Here is a 26,904-nt window from a genome sequence, read left to right on the forward strand (position 1 = left end):
TAGAGAAATGGATTTTACGGTCAGTCAAAAATCCAATTTTTCTGCTATAAAACCTATTCATTCGAAAAAATCTAATTTTGTCATAAATTTAGGCCAAAATATATTCTGATACATGTCTGTTTAAAAAAAAAATAAAAATCCCAGTAAGAGTATAATAATTGGTTTGTGTGAAAGTTTTTATAGTGCCCACAAACTGTTGTTATATTGGAATTTTTTAACTTTTTTTTTTTATTTTTTTATTCCATGAATGGCAATGATAAACGACTTGTAATATGACTGTGATAGTACGGCGGCCAATTTGAGATGCTGGGGGGACCTAACTGCCACTGACCTCTCCAGTAACACTAATACAGTGATCAGTGCTAAAAATATACACTGTCACTGTACTAATGACAATGGCTGGGAAGGGGTTAACATCTAGGGTACTCAAAGGGTTAACTGTACCTAACAAGGGTTGATGTGTGTGCTGTTTTTACTAAGCAATGTGCAGGTTTTTACTCCCTGCTTTGCAGGGAAAAAAGAAAAACAGCAAATCGCTGCTGTCTGTAGAGTGCCCTGTGTTGTTTACCAACACAGGGCCCTTTTCTGTCATTCGCTCAGCCAATCAGCGGTTGCCAGCCATAAATCATTGGCTGGGACCCACTGATCTACTTGTGCTGCAGCGAATGACAGCTCAAGCTTCTGGGTGCGCAGGCAGACCTGGAAGAAAGTCAAGACACAGGCATGTGATTGTGCCTCTACAAGCCAACCTGCCGCTGTAAATGTACTGCGGGGGGTCGGCAAGCAGTTTAAAATAACAAACGTGTAACAATTACCTGCTATGTGCATCAGTTTTGTATAGAGCAGACCCAAACCTCCTTTTCTCAGTACTCATGCGGGCTCGCTCCCCAGCTTCACCGTCTGTGTCTATTAACACACATAGCGGGACTCGACCCCACGCACCTCATCCCTGGCTGTGATTGACACAATCAGAGCCCTTAGAGGGGGCTTGGGGCAAGTATATGCAGAAGGCTTTTTACCTTTAGTGCTTAAAATGTGTTAACCATTTCAGCTGTGGAAGGTTTTACCCCTTAATGACCAGGCTATTTTTCGCGATATGGCACTGCGTTGCTTTAACTGACAACTGCACGGTCGTGCGACGCTGTACCCATATTTTTTTAATTGGGAATGTTGTATAGCAGAAAGCGAAAAATATATATTTTTTCCAGAATTGTCGCTCCTTTTTTTGTTTTAAAGCGCAAAAAATAATTGCAGAGGTGATCAAATACCACCAAAAGAAAGCTCTATTTGTGGGGGGAAAAAAGGACATCAATTTTATTTGGGTACAGCGTTGCACGACCGCACAATTGTCAGTTAAATTGATGCAGTGCCGAATCGCAGAAAATGGCCTGGTCATTAAGGGGGCAAACCTTCCGGAAGTGGTTAAGCAGAGTATACACGAACAGGTGTGTGTGTGTGTGTGTGTGTGTGTGTGTGTGGTTTTTTTTTTCTTTTTTTTCCCCCAATGATCACTTGTGTGCATGTGGGAATTTCCCAGCTGCGCCTTTTGTTTTCTGACAGCAGGGACTCCCTCGGTCAGAATACACTGCTCAGCGTTGTAGCCATTGGCTGCATGCACTGATGGAATGCTGGTTTTCCAGCTGCACCATTCTTCAGAAGCCTTTCTAACAACCAACTTTTATTGAACAGAGAAGGGTGCACACACATCAAATTTTGGCAGATTCCCGCTGAACTGGATGAATTTCGATAACGTGTATACCCTGCTTTAGGCTGCTGCCATAACCACCTGCCCTATAGTTTCCTGTTTCAGGTTGGCTCTTGCAGTTTCCTATCGAGCCACCCTTGTAATCAGACACTAGAGTTTTGTCCCTACACTGTGTGCATCGACGGAAACTCACAGCCCCATGGGCTGTGATAGTAAGACACTCCCCTTGCTCCTCCCACCTCCTTTCTCCAAACCAACAGACTGGCTCAAGATTGCATTGTTAATTGCGAGGATTGAAAGTTCAGGGAAGTAATATTGAGATAATGGGGCCAGCAGCATTGAAAGTTGTGAACTGCAAGTGCTGGAGTAGGAGTTTAGTAAGTTTTTAGTAAGTCTAAGGTAGAGGAAAAGGCTGTAACACCTTATTCAGGGTTTCCCTGGCTGTTGGCACCTTTCTCTTCCCACTCATGCTCTGGCTTGTGCACAATACAGAATGTTGGTCCCGTGTTGTACTTGGTGCAACTGCCAGGCGGAGAATCTTTTGGAGAGGAGGCTTCAGAGACTGGTTGCATGTATAGATGAAGTCTGCAGAAGTAAGGAAAATGATGCCTTATTCCTCTACCCCTAGAGTTAACGAGCATATAGGATGCAACAGAAGATAATTTATGACTTTAGCTACCAATATTATTAAGAATTGTTCACAAGGTTGATGTGTACATACAATTTCATGTAACATTGCCATTTCTACCCCTCACGTACACCCTTCTGTAATATATCACCAGTCATGAATTTGCAATCACGTGAGAGTCCAAGGGTTTAGTGTAGAATGTGAAGAGAATTTCTCATTGATGTCATACGCCTATATTGTCTCTTCCTCAGGATTTTTGAGGGGATTTAATTACAATATCATTATATAGTCAGCCAGTGATGTCTACCTGAACAATGTGCACCCAACTGAACAGGGCCTCAGAGGATAATCGAATGGCCATCAAATTATCAGAAGCCTATGGAGCTTAGTGTCACAGATATGGTCTTGATTATTTGTGTATACCTATGCTCTGCTCTGCCAAAAGATGCTGGTGGGGTGACTGCAGCTCACCTTAGTGCTGAATGAATGGACCCCATTGTGGCATTTCCACCATCATCAGAAACTCGGTGGATGGGTAGTCACTCCGAGAGTGTAGGAGAGGATATGGCTCAGTGCTTTGTGGGGGTGAGAGCTCAGTGCTGTGGATGTGAGAGACCATATCGGGTCAGTACTGTGAGGCTGCAAGAACATATGGGTCAGTATGTCTACATGCATTTATGAATGCATAGTAGCATACAGTGGGAAAAATTGTGATTCCCCTGCAGATTTTTGTAAGTTTTCGCACTTAAAAATGATAGACCCATCATTTCTTTGTATCATAGATGTATTTTAAATAATCAAGCCAGAATATCAACCACAATTCCAGAAAAAACAATTGATACAAATGTTTAAAAACTGGGTTGCAGTTCCGTAAGTAAAATATATTTGATCTGCTACCAACCAACAATAATTCTGGCTCCCACAGACTGGCTACAGTGGGCACAATTCTATAAGCTATATTTTACCGCATCTACATATGCAGTAAAATGACGCACAACATTCAGAAAAGAAAAAAACGTGTAGTTCACAAAGAAATTCTCCTTTAAAATCTCACATGCGTTCTCTTTCCATGCGGTAAGTTATCGCAAGCATCTGATATGATAATTTTACAAAAAAAGTGTAAGGCAGACAGCAATTTAGTTATGGCTGGTATGGCATGGCTTATTTGTGTTGAGGACTCAATTGTACCCTATGAGTTGGATATAAAGCTCCATGATAAGTAGCTTAGATACCCTGCAGAAATCTATCAGCATCCGTGAATTGATCCAGCAGTGTGCACTAAAAGGACCATTTGAGATCTTTTCCTCCTGCTCCTCTTCTGCATTGCTTTAAATTCCAAAAGACTGGATTCTAAGGGCTCCATCATCTTTGCTATGCTGTTTGCCAGCCTCTAGAAACCACTGACCAAAATCTAGCTGACACGCTCTAGCTTGCACTTTCCCACCTATTTGTTTTCTAAACCAATCACTTGGGGGTCTGACCATTGCCAAAGTTCTAAGTTGGACCAGTACTTAATTACTGCATACATTTATTTTTTTCCTTTTGTGAATTGACAGTAATACCTTTTTTATGCAGTAATTAACCACTTGCTGACTGCCGCACGACTATTTACGTTGGCAGTCAGCCCCTCACAGGCAGAGCGACGTAGTACTACGTCGCTAGCCTGTGAGGGCTCTAGGGAGCGAGCGCCCGCGTGGTCACGGACCCCCCCCGCACGTGTGACCGGCGGACCCGATGTCCGCCTGTCACTCGGCGATCGTCGCTGCAGAGGGAGAAAGGTAGGCGGCTAGTGTAAACAAGCGGCCTGTCATTCTCCCCTGTGTAGAAACCGTGATCATACGGTTCTACTATGTAGGACCGTTGATCACTGTTCCTACAGCTCAAGCCACAGCCAATCACAGTTAGAAACACGCCCCTAGGGACACACACCACCCCTCCCTTTCAAAAAAAGTTAACCCCTTCACTGCCAGTGTAATTTTACAGTAACAGTGCATATGTATAGCACTGATTACTGTAGAAATGTCACTGGTAACCCCAAAAGTGTCAAAAATGTCAGTCAAGGGTCCGATCTGTCCGCCGCAATGTCGCAGTACCGCAAAAAAAATGCAGATCGCCGCCATTACGCGTTAAAAAAAAAACAACAAAAATGACAAAAATCTTTCCCTTTGTTAGTAAACGCGATAACTTTTGCGCAAACCAATCAAAATATGCTTTTTGCGATTATCCCCCCCCCCCCCAAACATATGTAGCATAAAACAAATTGGCCGAAAATGTTAAAAAATTTAGATTTTTACATTTTTTTTTTTTTTTTTTTGGGAATTTCATATAAAAAAAGGTGAAAAATATTGCTATTTTTGCAAAATTGACGCTTTTTTTTGTTTATAGCGCATTATCAAAAAATCGCACAGGTGATCAAATACCACCAAAAGAAAGCTCTGTTTTTGGGAAAAAAAGAATGTCCAATTCGTTTAGGTACAGCATCGCACGACCGCGCAATTGTCCATTAATTCACGCAGTGCCGAATCGCAAAATAGGCCCTGGTCAGGAAGGGGGTAAAATCTTCTGGGGCTTAAGTGGTTAAGGAGCGTTTTTGGTGTTTGCGCTATATACGGCATATGAGCAATAGTGAATCTACTTTTTCATTATCACATGCGTGAAGTGGTCACGTGACTGTCAGAACGCATGCAATAACCTTTAGTGAATTGTGCCCAGTATGTGGTACACAGATTAGTCCTGTCCGTTTAAGAAGGTGCTCCTAATGACAACTCGCTATGTTTATAAAAGACACCTGTCCACAATCTTTCTTCCATTATTGTGAGCAAAAACTACCAAGAGCTGTCAAAGGATGTCAGGGACAAGATTGTAGACCTGCCTAAGGCAGGAATGGGCTACAAGACCATCAGCAAGAAGCTCGTGAGGAGAGAACAGTGGAGCGATTATTTTGCAAATGAAAGAGATAAAAAAATCAATCGCCCTTGGTCTGGAGCTCAATGCAAGATTTTGACTTGTGGTAAGGATGATCATGAGAAAAGGTGAGGGATCAGCCTAGAACTACACGGGAGGAGCTTGGTAATGCTCTCAAGCTAGTTAGGACCACCGTTACCAAACAAACCATTGGTAACGCAATACGCCGCCATGGAGAAATCCTACAGGACCCGCAAGGTCGTCCCCCTTCAAGAAGGCACATGTACAGGCCCATCTGAAGTTTGCAGATGAACATCCTAAATTATTCAGAAAAGGATTGGGAGAAAGTGCTTTGGTCAGGTGAGACAAAAATCTAGCTCTTTGGCATTAACTCGACTCACTGAGATGTGTTACAGTCCAGCATGGAGGTGGACACATTATGTTTTGGGGCTGTTTCTCTGTTAAAGATACAGGCTGACTTTGCTGCATTGAGGGGTCAATAGACTGGTCCATGTATAATCTTGGATGAGAACCTTCCTCCCTCGGCTAGAACAAGGAAGATGGGTCATGGATGGGTCTTCCAGCATGACAGTGACTCAAAATATGACACTAAGGCAACAAAGGAGTGGCCCAAGAAGAAGGACGTGGCCATTAAGGTCATGGAGTGCCCTAGGCAGTCTTCAAACCTTAATCCTATAGAAAATGTATGGAGGGAGCTGAAACTTTGAGTTGCCAAGAAACCTTAAGGATTTAGAGAAGATCTGTAAAGAAGAGTGGACCAAAATGCCTTCTGAGATGTGTGTAAACCTGGTAGCCAACTAGAAAAAACACCTTACCTTTCTGTGCTTGCTAACAAGGGTTTCGCCACCAAGTACTAAGTCATGTTTTGCTTGGGGATCAAATGTTTATTTTTCTCACTGAACTGCAACTCAATTTATAACGTGTATGTGTGTTTGTTTTTTTTTTTTCTGAATTTTTGGTTGATATTCTGTCTCTATCATTTAAGATACATCTATAATAAAAATTATAGACCCTTCATTTCTTTATAAGTGGGAAAACTTACAAAATCTGCAGTGAATCATATAATAATTTTTCCCCACTGCATTTCAGCAACTGCATGCTCTATTATATGCATTGGAAACCAAAATAGCTTGTTAATGTTAGAATAATTTCAGTTGCGTGCCTGCCTTTGGTCTTCATTTACATGGTTGCAAAAAGGCATACAGAGTGCATGGACTGTAAATAGCTGGCATAGGTAAGCCTTGGGTAGTTTACTGCCTCCCATTGCAGTGAATGGCTATATGCTGCTATATAAAGGCTTACACCGTTGCTTGCTGAACTCGCGCAAATGTTATGGGTGTACAACCCTGGGCTTAGACAGTTGATTGGTCCAGCCATCTGCTGCCTCCTGGGATGTCTACATCACATCCACAGGAAGCAGTATTTCAGTGTGAGATCCCTGTGCATGCACAGACCCCTACATTTCCCTACCATTCTGTGAAAATTGGCAAAGACCCGTGGGATTTCTTTTCAGAATGGCAGGAGGAGAGTGGCGAAGGAGAATTTTGGCTGAAAGGGAAAAATCCCTGGGCTTCATAGACTAGTAGGTATTTTTTATTTTTTTTATTTATACAGGAGCTTTTTTCAGGGATTATGAAGCTAGTTTTAGCTAGGCAGGGTAAAGTTCCTCAATAAAGGCCTAACTCTAGTTTTCTGTAACTTAAAAGTTAATTTGGGTCAAGCTAATCCAAACTACTTCAAAAACCGATGCTCCTGCTGTCAGCGCTGTATAAAATGTATGTAGTGTCCGCTACATACATTCTATAGCACTGTGTTCCGGCTGCTGGACTTGAATCGGGAACAAAATTCAGTCTGGCTGAGTGCTGCTCAGCCATTCACATGAGTTTGGGATTTCCTGAGGAGTACAAGGCTTCTTCCTGATTGGTTGAGGCGGGCCGATGACATCATGATCTCCACCTCAGCCAAACAGAGCCCAACTTAAAGAAGTCCTGCCTAACCCTAAAATCGCTACATCTATAGACATCCATGATCTAATACTAATCTATCTAACCCTGTAAAGAAGAAATCAGTATACATACCTTTTTTTTTTTTTTTTTTTATTAAGCCACTCTGGTCCTGTCTCCAGTGGCGAAGGCTCTGCAGAGAACACAGCCAACAAACGCTGTGAAATGAATGGGATGTGATGTCCACCATAGAGTTATTATGGGGCTTCCGTTATCGTAACATTCAGGCAGGTAGTGCTGTGGTTGGGATTCGAACCGACAACCCTAGTGCTGGTAGGCGGAAGTGCTAACCACTTAGCCACTGTGCTGCCCAACTAAAATCAAATTAATTTATTTCTTTTACAGGGATATTCGTCCACAATGGCTTCTGCTGTGGCAAGTTTGGTGCCCACTACTGCCTCCCGCTTTGCCCTGCTGAAAGTAGACAGCAGCAGTGACTCTGATTCGGAGAAGTCTAAAGCACAACGTGGAGGTGGGAAATCGCGAACTGCATCTGCCACAAGTGGTAAAAGCAACGCAAATGAGAAAAAGAGGGAAAAACGTAGAAAGAAGAAAGAACAGCAGCAAAGTGAGGCTAATGAGGTAATCCCATCTGTGCTAAAATACAGTAAATCTGTATCTTCGATTAGTCTTAATTTACCTTACCATTCAAATGTGTGTGTTTTTTTTGTTTTTGTTTTTTTTAATGGGCATCGTACTTCTCTATGCTTTTTATTTCATCTGGTAAATGAAACCTTACTAGTCTGACCATTAAGTCATAAACAAAGGTGTAAACTATTCAGTGCTTTATATATTGGGTGACTCCAGTTGTGTCCGTGTTTTTGCTTTTATTTTTCCTTTTCAGTATGATAATTTTAAAGTGTCACTAAAACCCACATCATAAAAAAACTATCAATAAATGCTGTATTACATGCTATTCATACTCACTCACTAGGATACTTGTTTCTGTATTCTGCAAAAAACCTAGTTGATCCTGCTGCTCTCTATCTTCACCTTCTGTCCAAGTCCCCAATTCAGTTAGGGTTTTTGCCGAATAGCGTTGGCAGCTCTGCACATGCTCAGTTTTCCATAAGTTTCTATGCTGAGCATTTCCTCCTTTATCACATCTAAGCAGCCCATGTGACTGTAGTGGTAACTCCTTTTTATAAGAAGTCTTCCAGGGCAGCACTCGTTCCCGCCCTAAACAACAATACAATAAGGGGTTTGCGGATTCATGAGCTTACTGAAGGTTTCCTTCGGTGCTTTACTATTACTGAGGCACACAGGTATGACTGACGTTTTTTTATTGGTGGATTCTGTTTCCCATTTTATTCTGGAAGACTTATCAGAAAAAGAGTTATCAGGTACCTAACACTTTTTTACTATGTAGCAGTTCACCTGCCACAAGAGAGGCTGGCAGACATTGCCATATTGGCTCTTTCACCGTCATGTGGCTGATGAAAGGAAAAAGTAGTCATTAAATTTGCTCTGCTTTTTTAAAGCGGAGTTCCGGGCACAAAATCGACCTAATCAATTTTGTGCCCATCCGCTGGATCTTCTTCACCTGAAAAGGAATTGGATAGTTAGGTATATATTTTTTTTTTTTTTACTCACCTTGTAATTGTAGATAGAAAATACTCACCTATTCTCCACTTCCTCCCTCTGTGCCGCGGCTCCGCCGTCACTTCCTGGCTTGCAATGATTCCTGGGAGCTGAACGTCATCGCTCCCAGGAATCATGCCCAGAAGCTGTGGAGGAATGTGGAGTCGCACCGGAAGTGACGAGAGGGGCCGGTGCAGGCGCATTCTGGGAGAAGAAGACGCGGAAGAGGACGCAGAAGAGGATCGTGCCGGCTTCAGCTACCCACAACAGAGATGGCAACGCTGTGGAAGAAATTTTATAAGTGAGTATTTCTTCTTTCAGGTAAGTGCGAACCGGGACAGATTAGAGGCTAGCCATTGTGGAATGTATTAGCCCTGACTGTCCCGAGGGTATGTTTATTGAAAAAACGTTTTCGTGCCTGGAACTCCGCCTTAAAAAAGCTTCTGGTAATGAAATTAAATGGGTCCTTCTTGTACTCCCTTGTTGGCAGGGGATGGTCCTCCTTACTACTTGACAGAGCGGTGCTCATGGTATGACATGAGAGCTCTATCTTGTGCAATTGTACTGTAAGCCCAGAATAGTATTACGATACACCCCCTAAGTGGTGTCTATGATGGCCTCCGCTCACAGGGAGTGGATTGGATGCTGCAGTCGTTCATCCCAGAAGAGGATCACAGTTAGATTGCAGACAGCATTGCATGACCGGTATTTCTGCCAGAGCAACTTTTTAACCACTTTACGATTGCCCTCCGCAGATGTACTGTGGCAGGCAGCTGCTCCCAGGCAAATTGCCGTACATGTACGGTGCTGGCTCTCGGGAGGCTAGGGGGCGAGCGTGCGCACTCCCGCCCCCCGCTCCTTGGCGGGGAAGCCAATGCAGCGGGCAGTCGGCTCCGATTGCCGCCTGACACCCGGGATTGTTCCCCGCTGAGAGAGGATGGTCGGCTGTTGTAAACACAGCCGAACGTCCTTCTCCCTGCAATGATCATGGAGCCCATGTGATGTCTCTATGGTCATTTCAGAAGCCACGCCCCAACCACAGTTAGAATCACTCCCCTAGGCTCACATTTAACCTCTTGATCACCCATAATGTTAACCCCTTCCCTGCCAATGTCATTATTACAGTAACAGTGCATATTTTTAGCACTGATTACTGTAGTAATGTCACTGGTCCCCCCCCCAAAAGTGTCAATGTCAGTCGTCAGTCGGGACCAATCTGTCCGCTGCAATTTTGCAGATTGCCGCCATTTCTAGTAAAAAAAAAAAAATAAACCAATAAAAATGACATCTTTCATGTAGTTAGGTTTGCGCAAAAGTTATCGCATCTACTATCAAAATACGCTTATTGCGATATATTTATTTATTTTTTTTTACCAAAAATATGTAGCAGATTTCAAATTGGCCTAAAATGCTAAATTTTGATTTTTACATTTTTTTTTTTTTTGAGAATGTCATATAGCAGAATGTGAAAAAAAAAAAAAAATTATATATATATATATTTTTTTTTTTCCAAAACTGTCGCTCTTTTTTTGTTTATAGCACAAAAAATAAAAATCGTTCAGGTGATCAAATACCACCAAAAGAAAGCTCTATTTGTGGGAAAAAAAGGACACACATTTTATTTGGGTATAGGGCCGCACGACCGCGCAATTGTCCGTTAAAGTAATGCAGTGCCGAATCGCAAATTAGGGCCTGGTCAGGAAGGGGGTAAAATCTTATGTGGTTGAAGTGGTTAAACATGCTGGGCTACTTTTTTTTTTTTTATAACGACTTAGTTGGACTATGATTCATTTGCATTTAAATAACGGCTGATAGCATGTGAGCATTACACTGTTTATTTACATAATCAATTTGCGTATATCAAGTAAGGTTGGTATTGAATTATTTGAGCATAAGGGTCCATTCACACTAGCGCGACTTGTCAGGCGACCCAAGTCGCGGTTGGTCGCCTGCCATTGATTAGCACAGGTCCCGTTCTAATAGGAGCGACACAAGTCTCTCCGACTTAGAAAAAGGGTCCTGTACTACTTTGGGGCGACCTGGAGGTGACTTGCATTGACTTCAATTATATGAAGTCCATGCAAGTCGCGCCGAGGTCGCAGTGCACGCTGTGCACCGCGACTTCACAGGTCGCCCCAGGAAGTCGTGTCGCCCCTGTCTGAATGGGCTCTTAGACTACATCTTTAGTATTTCCGTTTATTTCTGGTCACTTACTGTCCAATGCTCTACTAATAGTTAAGGAATCTGGCATTCAAGAAGATTCCCCAGAAAATCTCTCATGGTACTGGTGGGTCCCAGCAGGAGTCGATGCCCCAGAGTACTGCTAAAGATGCCCAGGGAGAAGACTGGCAGCAGTGGCAACAGAGAGATGAACAGGTTGGTGTTTTTTTATGCCTATTTATAATCTTTATTACATAGTGAGTTGTTGGGGCTATGCTTTAAATTGTGTACTGGATGTCACAAAGGCCCCAAACAGAAACTTTTTCAGGTTATTCTAGCAGTCTTACAATGCCCTCTTGGCTTTCTGATTGCCAGTAATTGTTTTTGGATTCATAAAGCCGAAGGAATAGAGGGAGCTAAATGCAATGTGTAAATAACATTTCCATGGCTGCTGTTCAATAAGGTTTTAGTTTAGCCCCTTCAGTTCTGGCTTGTGCCTTTTTACTTCAGCAGTTTTTGTTTCCATTGAACCTCATGGGTTGTTTTCAAAACGGTCAAGGAAGTACTCTACTGGTCTTGCCTTTGGAGGAAAATTCTGCATGATGATGCAATCCCTAGTTCACAAAGTGTGTGTGTGTGTGTGTGTGTGTGTGTGTGTGTGTGTGTGTGTGTGTGAACTTTTTATAAAAATCATGCATTTCATATTACTGGCTGCTTGGCCAGTATCCTAATATTCCTTGACATTTGTAATGAAATGTCAGCTTTATGGTGTATTTTTTCCTTTTAACGGTTTTCAAATAAAAGTACAGTATTGAAAAGGAGTCATTCAATAATGATTGCCCATACTTGGCTTCCTTGAGGTTGATTTCAATGTCTCTCTTAAAGTGGTAGTGAACTCTTCTTTCTTTCGTTCATTGACGGACAAATAATTCTGGCTACACCCATGGACAGTCCCAGGGGGTATACTTCCTCTCTCTTATAGCCACTCAGTTTTTTTTTTTTTTATTTTCTGCCTAGTCCGGAGTAAGGACCTAATTCCTTGCTGGGATCTTTGGTACTGGCAAAACTTTTTTTTAGGATTTTTCCTGTGAGATCTACAATCAACTGCCGGACTGGGCGACATGCTGGATAATCTAGATCCAGTGGTCACCCCAGTCTGGGCAGCGAGTGCGTGCAGACCTCAGCTCCGCGCTAGGTCGGCCGCAACATAGCCCCACTGGACAGGGGCTGGCCTGCGTGTTAAACCCCTCACGAGGTCGCATACGCCTGGATCTCAGCCCGAGTCGCAGCGTACTTCCTGGCTGACAGCCCCCCCCCCCACTTCGATTGGGAGGGGTTCTGTCTGGAGTGATGCCTGCCTGGTTCCTGGTATGGTGGGTAGCTGTCGCCCCCTCCCCCTGGATGGTTTTGGGGGGGACATTGGCCCCTCCTTGGAATGGTCGGACCCCCGAGCTCCCACAGTCACCCCCACCCTTTGCCAAGTCCCTCATCCTGCCCCTCTCCACGCTCTTTGGGTGGTCTGGCCACTTTCCTGGCGGTGGGGGCCGGGGGGTGTGCCACCGGACGATCGACTGTGCGGGGGGGGTGTTGTACCTGGTGGGGGCTCCTGCCAGGGTCCCTCGTCCTGCCTGGATCTGTACTTGAGGCCTGGTCTCCCTCCTGGGTCCCTGTAAGCCTTTTGGTGCCGGCATTTTGTTGTAGCCTGTGTTTTTCTATACAAGGTGGCCATGTTTGTGTAGTCTGGCGGCCATTTTATGTGGTTTGACATTGGAAATAGTGGCGGCCATGACAGGGGAGCCTGATTTCGGTGGTTGGAGCCCCTCCTCATCCCCTGGTGCTAACTCCTGGATCATTTTACTTCCTGATCGCCGCACGTATAGTGCAGATTCTTCTGGTGGCTGCAGGTGCCGGTTTCTGTAGGTGGTGTCCCCCTCTTCCCCCCCCTATTCCCCCTCCAAGCAGTAACGTGGCCTGGAGTCCCTTGTGTCCCGGGTGAAGGTGGCTTGCGGGCAACAGGCTATCAAAAAGCATTCGCCACCTTCCCCTGTCTCATCAGATCCTGAATCCGGTTTCCAGATTAAACAAGGCAACCAGGATTCCGGTTGAAGAGTCCCGGCCTTTTAAGGATCCGGCTGACCACTCTGGCTGGTTTGGCAGTGAGGCCGATATTCACCATTGCCCTAGTGTCACAAACTCTGAGTGGGCTAAGCTCCTACGCCGTGACCTGGAGGGGAAATCGCTCCCCCCCCTGCCTTTGCCGAGCTGGCGGACCAGTTTATCTATGATGCTTCTTTGGATGCAGCTCCCCTGATGGCTCGCCTCTCTGTTTTGGCAGTGGTCCTTCGGTGGTCTTTTGGATTAAGTGCTGGTCTGAGGATCAGACTTCAAAAAAAAAAAAGGCCTTGACCGATCTTCCTTTTCAAGGAGATCGCCTGTTTGGAACTACCCTGGGTGACCTCATTAAAGGTCTCGCGGGGGGGGGGTGGGGGGGAGAGGGTACTTTTCTTCCGCGGGCTACTAAGGGCAAGAAACCTTGTTGTAGGCCTTCCTTCCCAACCGATAAAAATGTATTTTTCGTAAAAAAAAAAAAATATGCACATCATACTCACAAACAAGATGAAAATATTAAGTGAAATAAGTAGAAGTCTGCCGAATTCTCCACTCAGCATAATCTGAAACCGCTGACGCGTGTTGAAGGAGGGCTCTGAAGAAGAGGGGACACCCTCGAAACATCTCAGCTCTATTTGGAGGTTTCCATTCCTCAACTGTTATTTACCAGCAGAATATGCTGAGTGGAGAATTTGGTGGACTTTTTAAAAAAAAATAAATAAATAAAATTGTTTGCAAAAGGTAATGCGTTAGGTTGGTGTGCCCTCTGTAGTCTTTCTTTTTAGAGCTGGACTATTTGGGCCTGACTCTGAAATCGGCCTTAGCCAGTGTGCTCCTTCCTCTGAACAAACTCCACAAATTGCAGGTTGCAATTTGTCTCCTGCTGTCCAACAAATGGCCATCCCTCTGGACTCGCATGTGGGTGCTGGGCCTGAAGTGTCTATCTTCGAGGCAGTTCTGTTTGTGCAGTTCTATACGAGGTCCCTGCAAAGGGAAACTCTGTCTAAATGGGACAAGACTCCACAGTCTCTGGACAATCAGATCCGGCTGAGTCAGGGAAGGAAGGAGTCCCTGATATAGTAGCTTCTTTCTCTGGCGCTTCGGCTGGGAAAATCCTTCCTCCCATTGTATTGGACAGTGGTCACCACGGATGCCAGCCTGTGTGGCTGGGGAGGAGTCCTCAGCCAATATTCTGCTAACAACCAATGTCTTGGAACAATGCTACGGCCGTGGCCTTATGTCAATCACCAAGGGGGCACAAGAAGTTCCCTGGCAGCTCTGGAGGTAGCAGGCATTTTAAGGTGGGAAGAACGGTTTGTTTCAGCCCTCTCCACCATACACTTTTCCGGGGTAGAAAACTTGGCAAGCGGATTACCTCAGTCGACAGGTGTTGGACCACGGGGAGTCGTCCCTTCATCCAGAGGTGTTTTTATCAGCTATGTCTCCGGTGGGGCACCCCCGAGGGGGATCTCTTGGCGTCTCAGCTCAAAAGAAAGGTGCAGAGGTTTGTGGCTCAGTCAAGGAATCCTCTGGCAGATTCCACAGACGCGCTGGTGGCCCAGTGGGGTCAGTATTGTCTGATTTATGCCTTCCCTCCTCTAAAGCTTCTGCCCAGACTTCTACGCAGGATCGAGGCAGAAGGTATTCCAGTCATCTTAGTGGCTCCGGGCTGGCCTCGCCAGGCTTGATACGCCGATCTGGTGCGGCTGGTCTCCGGCGTTCCTTGGCAGCTTCCTCTCAGAGAGGATCTGATGTCCCAAGGACTGATCTTCCATCCTGCTTTACAGTCGCTGTTTTTGACAGCTTGGCTGTTGAACGCCAGGTGCTGAAGGATAGGGGTTTATCTGAGTCATTGATTCCTACACTGTTGAAAATCCTACTTCTTGGAAGGTCTACAATCATATGTGGAAGACGTACATTGCTTGGTGTGAGCCTCTTGGGGTTCATTCTCGCTGTTCCTCGGTGGCTTTTTATCAGAATATTCCTTCGGGGGGGGGGGGGGGGTTGAACGGAAATTGTCCTTGAGTACCATCAAGGGCCAGGTATCGGCTTTGGCGGTCTTCTTCCAATGACCTTTTGGCCACACACTCCCTGCTGCGTACCTTTCTTCAGAGTGTCCGACATTGGGTTCCTCCAGTGCGGTCTCCGTTGCCGCCTTGGGATCTTAATTTGGTTCTTTCAGGTCTACAGAAGCCCCCTTTTGAAAATATTCAGGAAATTCCCCTGCTTATGCTGTCCCAGAAGGTGGTCTTTTTAGTGGCGATCACCTCTGGGCGCAGGATGTCGGAATTGGTGGCGTTATCCTGCCGTTCGCCTTACCTGGTGATTCACAGGGATAAGGTGGTTCTTCATCCCTGTCCGTTGTTCTTTCCAAAGGTTGTCTCCGATTTTTTTCATTTGAATGAAGACCTTGTTGCCTTTCCTGTGTAACGGGCCTAAACATCCAAAGGAAATTGCCTTGCATGCCTTGGATGTGGTCTGGGCAATTAGGGTGTACCTGGCTACTACAGAGTCTTTCAGGATGTCGGACTCTCAATTTGTGCTCAAGGATGGACCTCAAAGGGTTGTCTGCTTCCTCTGCGACCATTTCCAGATGGATCAGATGGTGGCTCAAGTTCCTCCCTTTCCCTGTCAAGGCGCACTCTACTAGGGCGCTTAGTGCCTCCTGGGCCTTTCGTCGTCCGACATCAGTGACGCAGGTTTGTAAGGCGGCCACCTGTTAATCCATGCACACTTTCAAAAAGTTTTATGAAGTGGATGTGTTGGCATCTGCGGATGCTTCTTTTGGCCGCAAGATTTTGCAGGTTGACTTGATCATCTTTGAGGGTGTATTGTTTTTTTCAGGTGGGCTCTAGTTTAGGACCTTCGGATAAAAAGCTGTGCTGTGGATGGGATCCAGTCGCCTTAAGGTCAGTAAATTCTGACCTTATTGAAGCATACCCATACGGATAATTTGATCCGGGAACCCTACGCAACCAGGCATGTAACCAAAAACACAGAAATAGAGAGAGGGAAGGTACCCTCTCTGGAAGGTTGCTAAAGAAGAGCTCACAGGGATTGGTTTGTGCAAAAACAAAATATAACCTTTATTAAATTTGGGTGCAGTACATACAAAAAATAATATGGAAATCAATAAGATAGATACAAAAAATAAATAAAAAACTACCTAGTTACAGATTGAGACTCGGTAGCTGATGGCCGACCCCTCGGGTCGGTGTCGGTTGTGCATGAAATGCAAATGCATCAACCTTGCCTGGCACCTGTGGCACCTACTGGGGTTCTGTTTTAGGAGCTTACTATGGGGAGCGGGTGACGTATGATAAATTCATTTGAGTCACCAATTTACTCAACCCTATGTGTAGAGGTGTCTACTGCTCTGTATCCAGTTTATGTAAAAATGGTGTGTACCTTGGAAAAGCTTAATGGTGAGTATGGTAATGACCGGCAGAGGGCAAACGGACCTGCTTAAGGTAAGCAAGGACTGTCCATGTTCGGGTGATATAGAATGCACATAATTGCAACCAATCTAAGATTTAAGGAAGTATATGGTATATCACAAATCTAAATATACACATAAAAAGGGTGGCCACCCGACATGTAAACAGTTGCTGATTCCCTGTGGGGATCTCAGGGACTGTTCGGCACTTCCATAGTCATAGGGACAGAGAGTCCAATCATGTGATGGGGGTGGTATATGTATCACCCGGTAGATATGGGACACGGACAAGATCTTACTGGATCTACAGTTGGCGGGGGCAATGAAGTATTGATGGGACTTCAGTCTCAGCCCGTGGTGCACGGAGGGAGCAGGCCAATCCGGAACTGGGGAGGTATTACCAAAGCAAAGATAGGGATACAGGATATACCTGTCTTAAAGTGTGTGTAGTGATACTGATCAGGGATGGGGCCCACCTAGTCAGAGGAAAAAGGGTTTAATAGCGGTGATCCATCCATAGTCCTGGGTCAGTCCATCAAGGATAAGTAACATACAGTGTCTGTGTGTGGGGATCGTATCGCTCACCTTACCTCTCTGATTGACTCAAATGTGGGATGAAGAAGTCCAGTACCTCTGATCAGTCATCTACTCACAGTGGATGGTGTGTCTCCTCTTGTCCCTTGCAATGGGATGCTCACCCTGGCCGGTGCTCAGACCTCCGGAAGTGCAGCCGGGAAGCTCTCTCACTCCAATGCTCTGTATCAGGCAGTAAGATGCCACCGCTCCTGCGGCGCTGCTTGCTTCTGGCGTCCCACGTGGGTGTGCCGTGCTGGCCGTGCTGGTCCTCTAGAAGGTAGGTAAGCTTCCTACTGTGCCTGTCAGGTGCTGGCGTCGACCAGTTGACTAGTTTCGCGTGCCCTGCGCACGCTTCTTCAGAACTTAAAATGGTGTAGTCTCTTTGGGCAGAATAAATAGTAGTCCTGATTTTTTTGGCAATTGATTTCAGCTGTCCCATAATGCAGACTATCGCCATCTTGTGGTCAGACAATGATATCACATTTGTAAGTGCTCAGTGGCAAAGAATATTTAAAAACAAAACGAACATATAAAAACATATGTACAGATCTTGATGAGAGTATTCTGACTTTGTGGCTTGTCAATTTACAAAGATGGTAACATAGCTATTTATGTACTACGTATGCCGTCATTGATAAGCTGATAAAGTGCAGTCCCCCAGAGGGGATCAAATGCTTGACATTAGCATGGAGGATCGGTGGATCGAGTCTCTGTTTTTGTAAAAAATGTATATATTATTAAGGAAATTTATTATTTTGCAAAATTCCCGATATTCTTTGTGGGAGGTACTTATACATACATGGAAAACAGCCTGAGGAAAATATACCATAGAGGAAGGAATTGTTAGAGGATATATAGGGGCTAACCAAAGTATCTGACTTTGTGGCTTGTCAATTTACAAAGATGGTAACATAGCTATTTATGTACTACGTATGCCGTCATTGATAAGCTAATAAAGTGCAGTCCCCCAGAGGAGATCAAATGCTTGACATTGGCATGGAGGATCGGTGGATCGAGTCTCTGTTTTTGTAAAAAATATATATATTATTAAGGAAATTTATTATTTTGCGAAATTCCCTATATTCTTTGTGGGAGGTACTTATACATACATGGAAAACAGCCTGAGGAAAATATACCATAGAGGAAGGAATTGTTAGAGGATATATAGGGGCTAACCGAAGTATCTGACTTTGTGGCTTGTCAATTTACAAAGATGGCAACATAGCTATTTATGTACTACGTATGCCGTCATTGATAAGCTGATAAAGTGCTGTCCCCCGGAGGAGATCAAATGTTTGACATTAGCATGGAGGATCGGTGGATCGAGTCTCTGTTTTTGTAAAAAATATATATATTATTAAGGAAATTTATTATTTTGCGAAATTCCCTATATTCTTTGTGGGAGGTTCTTATATATAGCCCCTATATATCCTCATACAACACCATAGAGGAAGGAATTGTTAGAGGACACATAGGGGCTAACCAAAGTATCTGGATATTAGCCCATTGGGCCAAGTTGGGGATGGATGTAATTTTGTAGCAGACTGGGCCAGTGTTCCTCCTCTTAGAGTTTGATGAGGTCCTAGTGGCTTAACCATCTGATTACTCCATGAAATGGGTGCACTAAGGATCTAGGAATACCTTAAGACTGAGCTCATTGTTCAGTCCAGACGGTGTTAGGGTGCCTAGCCTAAAGATCCAGGCTTTCTCTTCACGTAGGAGTATTCTATCGAAGTCACCCCTACGTGCCGAGATGTTAAGGGTCCAGAACCCTTTCACCTTGAGCCCTCTTGCATCACCTCCATGTGTTTCAAGAAAATGCTGGGCGATGGGGGTTTCCTCCTTGAGCCTAATGCTCTTAAGATGTTCGCCTATTCTTATCCTAAGGGTTCTTTTGGTCTTCCCTACGTATATTTTCTTGCAGGGGCATATGATTTGGTACAGTACTCGTGAGGTACTGCAATTTATAAAGGAGGTGATGTTGTACTCCTTAGAGCCAAATGCATCCGTGAAAACATCCGTTTTCTCGACAAAGCGGCAGATATGGCAGTGTCCACACGGGAACATGCCCTTCATTTTGGGGAGATCAGTGAGCCAGCTTCTCTGAGTATTGTCTTTGGTAAACTCTAAGAGGAGGAACACTGGCCCAGTCTGCTACAAAATTACATCCATCCCCAACTTGGCCCAATGGGCTAATATCCAGATACTTTGGTTAGCCCCTATGTGTCCTCTAACAATTCCTTCCTCTATGGTGTTGTATGAGGATATATAGGGGCTATATATAAGAACCTCCCACAAAGAATATAGGGAATTTCGCAAAATAATAAATTTCCTTAATAATATATATATTTTTTACAAAAACAGAGACTCGATCCACCGATCCTCCATGCTAATGTCAAACATTTGATCTCCTCCGGGGGACAGCACTTTATCAGCTTATCAATGACGGCATACGTAGTACATAAATAGCTATGTTGCCATCTTTGTAAATTGACAAGCCACAAAGTCAGATACTTCGGTTAGCCCCTATATATCCTCTAACAATTCCTTCCTCTATGGTATATTTTCCTCAGGCTGTTTTCCATGTATGTATAAGTACCTCCCACAAAGAATATAGGGAATTTCGCAAAATAATAAATTTCCTTAATAATATATATATTTTTTACAAAAACAGAGACTCGATCCACCGATCCTCCATGCCAATGTCAAGCATTTGATCTCCTCTGGGGGACTGCACTTTATTAGCTTATCAATGACGGCATACGTAGTACATAAATAGCTATGTTACCATCTTTGTAAATTGACAAACCACAAAGTCAGATACTTTGGTTAGCCCCTATATATCCTCTAACAATTCCTTCCTCTATGGTATATTTTCCTCAGGCTGTTTTCCATGTATGTATAAGTACCTCCCACAAAGAATATCGGGAATTTTGCAAAATAATAAATTTCCTTAATAATATATACATTTTTTACAAAAACAGAGACTCGATCCACCGATCCTCCATGCTAATGTCAAGCATTTGATCCCCTCTGGGGGACTGCACTTTATCAGCTTATCAATGACGGCATACGTAGTACATAAATAGCTATGTTACCATCTTTGTAAATTGACAAGCCACAAAGTCAGAATACTCTCATCAAGATCTGTACATATGTTTTTATATGTTCGTTTTGTTTTTAAATATTCTTTGCCACTGAGCACTTACAAATGTGATATCATTGTCTGACCACAAGATGGCGATAGTCTGCATTATGGGACAGCTGAAATCAATTGCCAAAAAAATCAGGACTACTATTTATTATGCCCAAAGAGACTACACCATTTTAAGTTCTGAAGAAGCGTGCGCAGGGCACGCGAAACTAGTCAACTGGTCGACGCCAGCACCTGACAGGCACAGTAGGAAGCTTACCTACCTTCTAGAGGACCAGCACGGCCAGCACGGCACACCCACGTGGGACGCCAGAAGCAAGCAGCGCCGCAGGAGCGGTGGCATCTTACTGCCTGATACAGAGCATTGGAGTGAGAGAGCTTCCCGGCTGCACTTCCGGAGGTCTGAGCACCGGCCAGGGTGAGCATCCCATTGCAAGGGACAAGAGGAGACACACCATCCACTGTGAGTAGATGACTGATCAGAGGTACTGGACTTCTTCATCCCACATTTGAGTCAATCAGAGAGGTAAGGTGAGCGATACGATCCCCACACACAGACACTGTATGTTACTTATCCTTGATGGACTGACCCAGGACTATGAATGGATCACCGCTATTAAACCCTTTTTCCTCTGACTAGGTGGGCCCCATCCCTGATCAGTATCACTACACACACTTTAAGACAGATATATCCTGTATCCCTATCTTTGCTTTGGTAATACCTCCCCAGTTCCGGATTGGCCTGCTCCCTCCGTGCACCACGGGCTGAGACTGAAGTCCCATCAATACTTCATTGCCCCCGCCAACTGTAGATCCAGTAAGATCTTGTCCGTGTCCCATATCTACCGGGTGATACATATACCACCCCCATCACATGATTGGACTCTCTGTCCCTATGACTATGGAAGTGCCGAACAGTCCCTGAGATCTCCACAGGGAATCAGCAACTGTTTACATGTCGGGTGGCCACCCTTTTTATGTGTATATTTAGATTTGTGATATACCATATACTTCCTTAAATCTTAGATTGGTTGCAATTATGTGCATTCTATATCACCCGAACATGGACAGTCCTTGCTTACCTTAAGCAGGTCCGTTTGCCCTCTGCCGGTCATTACCATACTCACCATTAAGCTTTTCCAAGGTACACACCATTTTTACATAAACTGGATACAGAGCAGTAGACACCTCTACACATAGGGTTGAGTAAATTGGTGACTCAAATGAATTTATCATACGTCACCCGCTCCCCATAGTAAGCTCCTAAAACAGAACCCCAGTAGGTGCCACAGGTGCCAGGCAAGGTTGATGCATTTGCATTTCATGCACAACCGACACCGACCCGAGGGGTCGGCCATCAGCTACCGAGTCTCAATCTGTAACTAGGTAGTTTTTTATTTATTTTTTGTATCTATCTTATTGATTTCCATATTATTTTTTGTATGTACTGCACCCAAATTTAATAAAGGCTATATTTTGTTTTTGCACAAACCAATCCCTGTGAGCTCTTCTTTAGCAACCTTCCAGAGAGGGTACCTTCCCTCTCTCTATTTCTGTGTTTTTGGGCTCTAGTTTAGTTTTTTGGTTGAGCTCCTATTTCCTGGTTGGCTAAACAATTTTTTGTTCCCACCCCTTATGTTTAACACTGCTTTGGGATGCCCCAATGGTTATAAATATCGGGAGCTGTGTCCGTCAATGAACATCAGAGAAATGGATTTTACGGTATTTCAAAAATCCCCATTTTTTTAACTTGTACCTACAGGTAAGCCTATAATGAGGCTTACCTGTAGGTACAGTGACCATCTCCTAAACTTGCACCATTTAGGATATATTTACACTGCATTCAGCTGGTGATGTCACCTGCGAATGCGCTCTAAAGAGACAAAATACCTGTACCGTTTCTTCAGAGCACCATGCCACGGACTGTGAACCCCACACACGTTTGGGGGAGTTAGGTAATTTGGGCTTGGCCAATCAGACAGCCCGAGTGTGCAAAACCGAAAGACTGGGTGAAGATGCAAGCCCTATCAGCGGTGACAGTGCACCGCTGGAGGGCTTCCTTTCCAAGGTAAGTATTTCATAATGTGCTAATATGCAATGCATACTAGCTCATAATGCATTTACCTTGAAGGGGATTTAAAAAAAAAAATTTTGGTTTACTACCGCTTTAAGAACATTAGGCATCCAATCACTCCCTTTCTCACAGGGGCTAGATGTCTTATATCTTTAAAGTGTGAAAAACCGTTTGAAATGTATAAAGGATGTTATGATGGAGTATCTTACAGCTAGCTTAAAGTGGAGCTATGGGCAAAGTAAAAAATGTATGTATAATGAAGTCTGTCAAAAGCATTTACACACTTTTTTTGTTTACCTAAGTACCCCCCTTTTAACATTGTTTGTTTTTATTACGTGTTGTGTATGATCGTTTTTTTATATATACCAGGCCATGCTTTCCAGCAAAAGTGGCAGGTATTTTCTAGAAGTCCCAATCTCTTCAGCTAAAGGGTCAGAGTAGTTGTCAATCAACCAACACAGGGCTTGACTGCGGCATATTGGATAAGAGCACAGCTGCCTGTAGATTTACACAGCAGGGTGACAGATTTTCTTTAGCATTTTAGAGTTAGTGATCACCCTATCAAAGAGGGCCTAAGACTCCATTCACACTTGTATGACTCCAAAGTTGTGCTGAGAGTGCAACTTTGGATAGGTGCAACTTGGATACCACTTTGGCTTTGACCAGTTAAAATGGACAAATTGAGCTAAACCCTATAGTGGAGGGCTGGAAATCCTACCACATATGTTAAATATATTTTACCATAAAACAGTGCCTGTAGTGAAAAATTAGGTATTGCTACCTTGTGCCGTATAAAAATATCACAATTGTAAAAATAGATATACTCAATCAATAACGTGCAGAAGAGACCATCAATAAAAATCACAAAATAAGTTCATAAAGTCCGTAATGCAATAGTGCTAATATTGAATAGTGCAATAATATATGATTAATTGGTAAAGTATAATAAACAGCATTAAAGTGCTCAGAAAAATATATTAAATCACATAGAGAGTTCATAAAGTCCGTGGTGCAATGGTGCTGGTATTAGTGCAAATAAAGTCCTTGGTGCAGCTATAGTAAGTGCCAGTGCAGGTACATATGCAGTAGTGGTGTGACCCTCCACTTCACCTTCGGTGTCAAATGGTAAGATGTCCCACTTACCAGATCAAGTGGATTCCTGTTGGCATACGCCAGCAGGAATCAATGCAGGCTTAGTCTCGGTGGTTCCGGTTTCCTAGTGGTATGTGGGGGTCCAAAGCTTGCACCTGCGTATGCTCAGGATATGGAAGAAAAGAGACTCCTCATAGTGTAGATGGTTAAAAAATTCCTCTTTTATTAAAAAAAACGCAAGTAACAAATAAAACGCTGGGTAAAATAAATAAATAGAACTAGGGTGCCTCGCGGCTGTTACCGGTGTCTGTTCGTATGACTCACGCCAAACCCGGAAGTGGGAAGACGGCATGCGGTTCAACTGAGGGCCCAGAACGAGGCAGTGTGCGTTGCAACTTGACGCGTTTCATCCGATGACGTCATTTCTATGACGAACCGAGTCAAGTTGCAACGCACGCTGCCTCATTCTGGGCCCTCAGTTGAACCGCACGCCGTCTTCCCACTTCTGGGTTTGGCGCGAGTCATACGGACAGACACCGGGAAAGCCGCGAGGCACCCTAGTCTGCAAAGGGCACCAGTTCTATTCATTTATTTTACCCAGCGTTTTATTTGTTACTTGCGTTTTTTTAATAAAGAGGAATTTTTTAACCATCTACACTGAGGAGCCTCTTTTCTTCCATATCCTGAGCATACGCAGGTGCAAGGTGTGGACCCCCACATACCACCAGGGAACCGGAACCACCGAGACGAAGCCTGTATCGATTCCTGCTGGCGTATGCCAACAGGAATCCAATTGGTCTGGTAAGTGGGACATCTTGCCATTTGACACCGAAGGTGAAGCGGAGGGTCACACCACTACTGCATATGTATATGTACCTGCACTGGCACTTACTATAGCTGCACCAAGGACTTTATTTGCACTTCTAATACCAGCACCATGGACTTTATGAACTCTCTGTGATTTAATATATTTTTCTGAGCACTTTAATGCTGTTTATTGCACTTTACCAATTAATCATACATTATTGCACTATTAAATATTAGCACTATTGCATTACGGACTTTATGAACTTATGTGATTTTTATTGATGGTCTCTTTTGCACGTTATTGATTGAGTATATCTATTTTTACAATTGTGATATTTTTATACGGCACAAGGTAGCAATACCTAATTTTTCACTACAGGCACTGTTTTATGGTAAAATATATTTAACATATGTGGTAGGATTTCCAGCCCTCCACTATAGGGTTTAGCGCAGTTTATTTCATGTCTGCCTGATTCTCCTCCTCTCCCTCCTGCAGGCACTCAGAGGAATATTTAAAGATCAATTCCTCCATATGCAGCTGCCCCACTGCTCCTCCTATCCAACTTATTTTGCTGGCACCCCAGTGCTGTCTGCTTCAGCCCACCCCCCCCCCGTGCTCTCCAGCCCCCCCCCCCCCCCCCATAATGCTCTCCAGCTACCCTAAGCACTACCCCCCCCAGCTGTAGTCTTTAGCGTCTCATAGAGTGTAGCAGGACAGTGTACCTTTTTGCCTTCCGTCTGCACCTAAATGCTGGAGCCTTGTGCGCTGGGGCTAAATGCCCAGGGTGCATGTAACCTTATTCTTAAACTTCTTTGAAGGTACATGTCAATGAAATGTAATTCTGTCTCTTTCACAGAAATAGTTGTGTTTTATGGAATTGACACGGACAGTCTCTTTTTGCAGATCTCTCCCTAGTGGAATGTTCAGACCTTATAGCAATCTTCTGAAATTGGGGAAGCCGTGCCATAGGATGACCTCCTTTTTAAAGGAAAAGTATAGCCAAAGCTCGTTTTGGCTGTACTTCTATCGATCACAGGAGTGAAATTCGTTTTGCACTCCTGTGACCCGTTTACTGAAGTCCGCTCTCTGCTGATGTCACAAAAGTCAGTCCATCACTGCGTCATCGCGACAACGGAGTTGGGATCCGCCAGGTGCCTGAAACGACACCTGGCTAAGCCTCCCAGTGAGCTGCTGAGAGCGGGCCTCTCCCCGCCCCTCCACACCTCAGCCCTCCAATGAGTGGGGAGGGAGCAGAAAGCTACTAACTGACAGTCAGCAGCTCTCTGCTCCAGGAGCTGTCAGAACCGGGTGATCAGCAGTGTTCGATCGCTCGGTTCTCTGTGTAGAAGTGCTGGGGGACAGCTGAGGCATCAGACTGATGCTGCTTCCACCTAGGTAAGTGTTTAAAAAAAAAAACATAAACCTATACTACTCTTTTAATTAGTTCTCAATCCACAGAAATCCGATTTTGCATAGCTAAGTGTAAAGATGTTGATGTGTTCATTGTAAGCAGTGTGGGGACAGTTGACAAAGCAAAAAAGACATTGCTAACAAGTGAAGAAAATGCAGCTTCTTTAGTAAACCTTTTGAGAATTCAAATCTTATAATCATACACCCTTTTTTACCTAATAATAATTTTGTCAAATATTTTTGTTTTTTTCTAGCTGACATCTGATATGTATGAAGCAGATCTTGAAAAAGCCTTAATTCTGAGTAAGCTAGAATATGAGGAACAGAAAAAGGTACATTTTCTTTAAGATGGCTTTTATTGTAAAATAATAGATTTTACTTGTTCTGTATGAGAGGGAAAGATAAAATATATAATACAAGTTTTAGGCTGGGTTTACACCTTTTGCAGTGCATTATTTTTTGTCAAAACTGACATTTTGGCAACACGACACACCACAACTCCGATGCCTTAAAGCTTGGTTGCCCTTTTATTGTCGAGGTGACACGGCAGTTATTCCCCTGTAATTTGAGATGGCCTTTTAAGAGCTGCCATGCAAACCTATTCAGACTGCTGTTCCGCAAGTAATGTTCTTTTGCATAGGAACTTGTTCTAAGACAAGGAGTGGGCTGGTTTCCCAACACAGAAGCAAGATGGCATTACAGATCAGTGTGGCATTGGACATCATTGTTCAGTCCGGGGCAACTGAGTATCTCAGGCAAGGAAAAGGTAGTTATTGCCCTTTTTGGGATCCAGTACTAATACTGTAGACTTCTACAGGTTAAAAGTGCTTTTTTTTTTGCAGTTCTGCTTTAAATATATTATAATTAGGAGGTATTCAACCAACTTTTGATCTTATTTTTCATGAAACAAATTCTTATTTAATTCACAATCACCCCACAACTCCATTAAACACTTGGCGACTGCTACAGCATGGGATTAAAATGCCATTTGACATCGTCCCATTCTCGTGCTGCCCAGGAACTTGGCCAATCACAGATGCCCTTTACCTTGTGATAAGCTGTCAGCCAATGACAGCTGATCACGGAAGTAAACAGAAGCCGGTTATCAGCTTTTTTTTTTTTTTTTGTGATGGAAAAAAGAAAGCCATTAACCGGCTTCTGTTACAGGGACATCAGTCCCATCAGTGTTGCCCATCAGTGCCTCCTGATCAATACCCATTAGTGTAGCCTATCGGTGTCCATC

The 26,904-nt window shown here is 44.0% G+C and overlaps 1 protein-coding gene across 1 annotated transcript in view; it reads left to right on the plus strand.

Annotated features, from left to right (window-relative positions):
* GKAP1 (G kinase anchoring protein 1) overlaps nucleotides 1–26,904 on the plus strand; it is a 110,460-nt gene that overhangs the window by 26,746 nt on the left and 56,810 nt on the right. Inside the window, exons 2-4 of the mRNA XM_082243784.1 lie at nucleotides 7,607–7,843; nucleotides 11,078–11,218; nucleotides 25,916–25,993. Of these exons, the coding sequence (XP_082099910.1) occupies nucleotides 7,622–7,843; nucleotides 11,078–11,218; nucleotides 25,916–25,993 (441 nt within the window). The 5' untranslated portion in view covers nucleotides 7,607–7,621. The remainder of the gene's footprint in view (nucleotides 1–7,606; nucleotides 7,844–11,077; nucleotides 11,219–25,915; nucleotides 25,994–26,904) is intronic.

This window comes from Pelophylax lessonae (assembly GCF_965119305.1).
Source record: "Pelophylax lessonae genome assembly, chromosome: 1".
Classification (NCBI taxonomy): domain Eukaryota; kingdom Metazoa; phylum Chordata; class Amphibia; order Anura; family Ranidae; genus Pelophylax; species Pelophylax lessonae.